Source organism: Anthonomus grandis, chromosome 10 (genome assembly GCF_022605725.1).
Source record: "Anthonomus grandis grandis chromosome 10, icAntGran1.3, whole genome shotgun sequence".
In the NCBI taxonomy this organism is placed as follows: domain Eukaryota; kingdom Metazoa; phylum Arthropoda; class Insecta; order Coleoptera; family Curculionidae; genus Anthonomus; species Anthonomus grandis.
Genome location: NC_065555.1, coordinates 15,157,519 through 15,163,518, shown reverse-complemented (window position 1 = coordinate 15,163,518; position 6,000 = coordinate 15,157,519). Strand labels below are relative to the sequence as shown.

The 6,000-nt window shown below is 32.2% G+C and overlaps 1 protein-coding gene across 1 annotated transcript in view; it reads left to right on the top strand.

Annotated features, from left to right (window-relative positions):
* Nucleotides 1–752: 752 nt before the first annotated feature.
* LOC126741284 (delta-1-pyrroline-5-carboxylate synthase) overlaps nucleotides 753–6,000 on the top strand; it is a 41,738-nt gene continuing 36,490 nt past the window's right edge. Inside the window, exon 1 of the mRNA XM_050447665.1 lies at nucleotides 753–970. Within this exon, the coding sequence (XP_050303622.1) occupies nucleotides 800–970 (171 nt within the window). The 5' untranslated portion in view covers nucleotides 753–799. The remainder of the gene's footprint in view (nucleotides 971–6,000) is intronic.

Genomic DNA, 6,000 nt, shown 5'->3' with positions numbered 1-6,000 from the left:
TTAAGTTTTGATTTAGTTCTCCCTCAAGTTTTACAAAGAGAGCTTTATAGCAAGGTGATCTGAGAAATAAGAATGTATGATATTTGTGCTGAAGCTAATGGGATCATCAGGATTCAAAAAGATCAAGATCAGAAAGGGATTTTGGAAAATCTGTCCTACCATCCTGCGGTACTATATTTTCATGTTCCTCTATTTTTATTTAAAAGTTTTGCTTTGGTTTATTCGTGTTTTCTTCCATAGCCTGGCTTTCTCTACGGCTATGGACCCAGTCCGTTAAATTCAGTTTTATTATAGGCAATAAAGTAGCTAATGTCTATTGAAATATCTACTTATAGGTGACTAATAAATTATAGACAAAGGTAATTAAAAGTTCAAAGTTAATCATAACAAACACCTGCATATAATTTATTGTAATAAAGAAGCCATTATGGATTTTAAGCTATTTTCATTTAAAAAAGATGACCAAAATGCCCATACATAATAAATATAAATAAAAGGCGCCGATCCTAAATGGGCACTTGACAGGACCAACAGGACTATTATTTTTCCATTAATAAACGATTGAAAAGCTTCACCTAAAAACCAGTAAATTCACTTCGAAGGCTAAAATACTATACTAATCGACTAAATACTACTAAACAAACCTAACAACTTATCATGTCCATAGTCCGGCTCTTAACTTAAAGCATATTCAAAACACAAGATAATCAGTGCTTATCAATAAAAATGGATTCTCTTCGCATCAAATTTATAAACGATTATTAGTTCCAGTCAGACTTTCGTGTGATGCATCATTAAGATGTTTAGTAAAACCGCTTTGACCACTGCCCCTCGGTTTATTAACCAGGGGTTTAACGGGGTGGGATTTTTTAGGATACCTGGACAAGTTGCGGCCTTAAGACCGGTACTATTAAAGAGCTGTCGGCAAGCCAGTACCAGTGCAAGATTATGGACTCCTAGTTTAACTAAAGTAAGTCCTTTTTCAGAAATATTTTATAATAGACACATTGGAAAACAAAGAAGATCTTTTTCATGTTCTTAGATGAAATTTGATTTGTGAATTGTCTATTTATGAAAAAGATTTGGCTTAAAAAACTGTTTAAATTTAATATATTTTTTTTGTCTAGTTCCTCTTTGTTTTGTAATAACAGGTTGCTTACTTTTCTTCTTATTAAATAAAGCATTATTAATATTTAAAGTATTTTAGTAAAAAACATTGAAATTCTAATTATATATCGAAGCTTAATATTACCTTAAGTACCTTCATATCTTTGCCGCATTTTATAGGTATTTTATTTACAAAAGATTAAATAAGTTAATATTATTGTATTGTATGTCATCTGAGTAACTAAGTAAATATAAAAATAACTAAAGATTTCGAGATAAACGTTTTTAATTTTTGTTAAGGTTAAGCTCAACATCAGTCATCATTATCATAAAAATATACAAAACGTCTGGATAGAATGATTTAAAAATAATGCAGCTTCTGTAGAGCCAGTCTTAATTAATAAAACTCTTTTTCTCTTATTTTAATACCTTTCGTAATATTTCACATTCTCATAAAAACAACTATTTATATCGTTTTTGAATTTCTTATTAAAATCTCTAACCTATAAAATCATTTTTAACCATTAAGTGAATTCTTGTACTTGCTGCTATATTTCAAATTATATCATTTGCACAAAAAAATGCGTTAATCATTCTGGAATTATAGAAACTGACATTTTTTACTCGTTAATCCAACTGCAACTGGGACATTTTTGGGTAAACAGTTGAAAGTCTAAACTTTACCTATTCTAAATGATCCAGTTGTGGAAAATTATAAAAATTACTTATTTGGCAATATAGATGGAAATTTTGAGTTCTCAGTGGTTAGCAAAGAAAAAATTTAATAAATATACCGTATATTTAAAAGTAATGCTGCTGGCTCTGATGGTTTTAGTCGTAATTATATTGATCTGCTTTTGCCCCACTCGTTACCTCAAATAACTTTTATCGTTAATAAATGTCAATCTACTCATAAATTTCCAAAACAGTGGAAAATTGCAAACGTTGTGCCCATTGCGAAAGTAAATGATCCGATAAAGCATTCTGATTTTAGACCTATCAGTCTGCCACCATTTCTTTTTAAGTTGTTGGAAATGATTATTTCTGAGCAAATCAGGTATCGTCAAATGGGGTAAAGTGGATAAAAAATTGAGGTTTTTTAAAAATATTTCTGTAAAGACGTACACAAATCTTTGGAGCACTAATATTTAGAATCTTTAGTACCTTCCCTTTAATATTGCCAAATTTTAGCTTTTTTTTTGTCTATAATTTTTAAACTATTAACGGTCAAATGTTGAGCCAATTTACCCCATGCATGGGGGTAAAGTGGACAACATGTAAATTTTTACGTAAAATTCATTTTAAAAATATGTAAGGTAAAGTGGATAACTAAATATCGTTTTAAAAATTAGTTTTCCAAAAAAAATTGGTAAAAAAGAAATAAAACAAACTTCATAGAAGTTTTAAACTGTTCATTAAATACAAAACAAACTTTTTATTCTTAGTAGAAAAGTTAATGGCTAATAAACTTTAAAACGTAAAAAACAAAAGATTTAAATAAAATAAATTAAATTAAAAAAATTAACTCAAAATAAATAATCAAAATTAAACATTAACCCAACAAAATTATTCTACTGAAGAGAAATCGGCATTCAAAAATAAATGTTTTCCACGTTTGACACTGCTTAAAGTTAACTTTTGTACAATTTGTTTCCTATTGACAGTTGTTATGAGAGCAACAACAAGGTAAACAAAAAATATGTTTTTCTTGCCGTTTTGTTTTCTTAATGCATATATGACAAACTCATTTTTTCCAACCAAATTTTTCTATTTTGCCAACAAATTTTCTGTCAGGTTTACTTGTAAAAAAATTCACTATTACGTAATCACCGATTTCTAAATTTTTTCCTGCAAGATTAAAGCACGGTAGGTCAATTTTACTCACATCACCATTATTTTCTTTATCCTCTTCTCCGTCAGAGTCTGAGTTTGCTTTCAATGAGCTTTTAGGATTTTCCAGGATGTTGTCTTCGTCTGTTTCGTCTTCCAAGGATCTGATAATATCTAAGCTAAGATGCTTTTACCTGCAGGAACCGCCATTTTTTTCCCGCGTTTTTGTATATCATCCTTGGGTCCTGCTCTGTAAGACTCTACGTGACTTACAAGGGCATCGGACACGGGGCCATATTTTTGAAACCATTCGACTTTGATTCGCATACGAAATTAGAGAATTTCGCACGAAAAATCGATATTCGTATTTTCGACCGCTTCGTATGCGAACGTTTTCGCATGCGGTGTCTCGAATGGGTATATACCATTCGAATTTCAAAGTTCGTGTGCGATTCTGCCACTTGTCTTGTTTTGATTTTAAACTAGCTTTGTTTTTTTTTAAATTTGTGAGTTGTTTAAGTATTTTCGTAGTGTTTTTTTATTGTTTATTGAAAAAAAAATAGCAATAATCAAATGGCAAGATTAAACAATCTTGTGCAAAGAAACGTCGTCGATGCACTGGAAGAGACTAAAACTCTGGCAGATAGAAGGAATAGGATGTACTTTTCATTTCTTGACCCATTTGAAATGTATGCAGATGCTTAATTTAATAAATTATATAAATTAAGCAAGCCTATTACGATAGAATGATTAAGCATATTACGATGATGTGATCTTTATGTGCTCCTGAGACTGTGTAATCTATCCACTAGTTTTATATAAGGCTTGTGCAGTTTTAGCCGAAAAATTTTGGGTGAAATTGCCCGACTTTAATTCCGGGTGCTCTTCCATAAATGAAATTAGTTCTTTCTTTCGCTCACTGGACACAAAACCGCAATATTTTTTTATTTTTTGAATTCATTTAAAAAAAAGTCAATTCGCAAAAACCCAAGAAACGCCATGAAAAAACCTGAAAATTCCCTGATGTTTTTAAACTTAAATTTTAGGTTAGGTTAAAAAATCGTTATCGTCTTCATCCCGGTTGACACAGCCTCCAATAGCACTCGACTTTGCTACGTTGCCACTACATTTCATGTTCGCATGCGAATGAAATTTCGAGTGCTGTTCATAAATGCACTTTTTAATTCGTGTGCGAATTTTGCCGCTCGACTTTGTTCGCATTCGAAGATTCTCGCATGGTTTCAAAAATACGGCCCCAGGCTTTTTCCATGGGATCTTTCATAGGGACATTTCCGCCTACATTTCTAGGAATTTTGCGAAGGACAGCGTTGGGGTTAAACGGAATTGTTCCACACGCCTTAAATCCTGAAATCGAATTTTTTTCAGAATTTCACCAACTTTCTCGATTGCCTCTTTTAAAGGCCTTGGAAACACGGTCTTTGGGATAACCACCCGGTTTTTCTGCTTCTATGCCTCCAATACATTTCGCCATGCAGCCTTTAGGGGCCGAAAATAGGCCACATCAAACGGCTGTAATAAGTGGGTGGAATTTGGGGGCAATAATACAAAACAAATGTCTTTGGATTCGCATGCTTGAATAACGCTAAGAGTTTGATGGCTACTCAAATTATCAGCCAAAAAGATGCATAATCATTTGCCTTTGGAAATTAAATCAATTACTTCTTTTCCTCAATTTCATAGTGTTTTGAAGGCGTACTTTCTGGAAAACGCCTTGTACGCAGTGAAGGTTTTTTTTCTAGGATAACTTTTTGGGTATCACACACACACTGGCTCTTTTTATATCTTAAAATAGAGAATATATATTTTTTTTTTAGTAAATAAGTTGCACTTTCATTCTGTATTTAATTAATTTACTGCTATTGACTATTGAGTTTATTTTTAATGACATTTTATACATCATGATGTATATTAACCTGGTACATTGTTTTTGTACAGTTTTGAATGTATTTATTTTGTTTGTACATTTATTTTTAATTTTTTTATTTTGTGTGTTTTGTTTTGTTCTTATATGTTTTTTTTATTAGCTTTGTCTACAAAATTTTGTAATTTTTTGACAATAAAGCATGTGATTGATTGATTGATATCTGCTTCCTGGATAGCCGCCTTCTGACCACCCAGGGTAAAGATGCTTGGCTTTATAAACTATGTATGGGGTAATAATGCTCCACTTCCCGATATCGCAAATATTATGCTGGTGCTTGTTTTAGACATATCTATTATCCTATGGGCATGTTTTACCCCGCGTTTTACGACAACCCTTACTGAGCCAGGGTCATCTACAATATTGTTTTCATCATAATTTATGATATTACATGGTGGTACATTTTCCAAAGTTTTTTGAAGCTCAGAAAAATAATTATTAAGCATCTCATAGTCGACGGATGCTCTAACTCTTTTAGTGTTTTCAGCCAATTTTATTGTTAGATTAGGGTTTCTTGCCATAAATGCCCTGAACCAATCCAAACTGGCTGTCTGCCATATTTTGCCCAATTTTCTTTTTATATACTGTTGGCATATTTCTGAAAACAACAATAACAAAAATAAGAAAACATATTCCAATCTAATGTCTAATTTCTTTCAAAATTCTGTGACCCACTTTACCCCACAAAGTTGATATTTTTTATAAGTCCGCGAAAAAATAATAGTGTAATTTTTTGTTTGTAAACTCGCACTGAATATTGTGATCTACATACAATATTTAATTACCACAAATAGCAAAAAACCCGTGTGGTGTATACTTTCCTTACTGCATGTCAATCTTTTCAACCAACAACAATTTTACGGCAAACAGGAACTGAAACAAAACTGCAATAGCGAACGCTACCAGCCTCTAACATACCATCCACTAGACTAAATATTCGCCTCGTGGTCGTGCACTTGTGTAAACTTGTATAAAGTCGCGGTGCGGCAGCACTGTCGTATGCTCAACGAGTTCGGACTGCTAGAGTTAACTTTACCCCATAGTGTTCACTTTTCCCCATTCGACGGTATTATATTTCTAAGCATGATATATTACCTACGAGTCAATCAGGCTTTAGACCT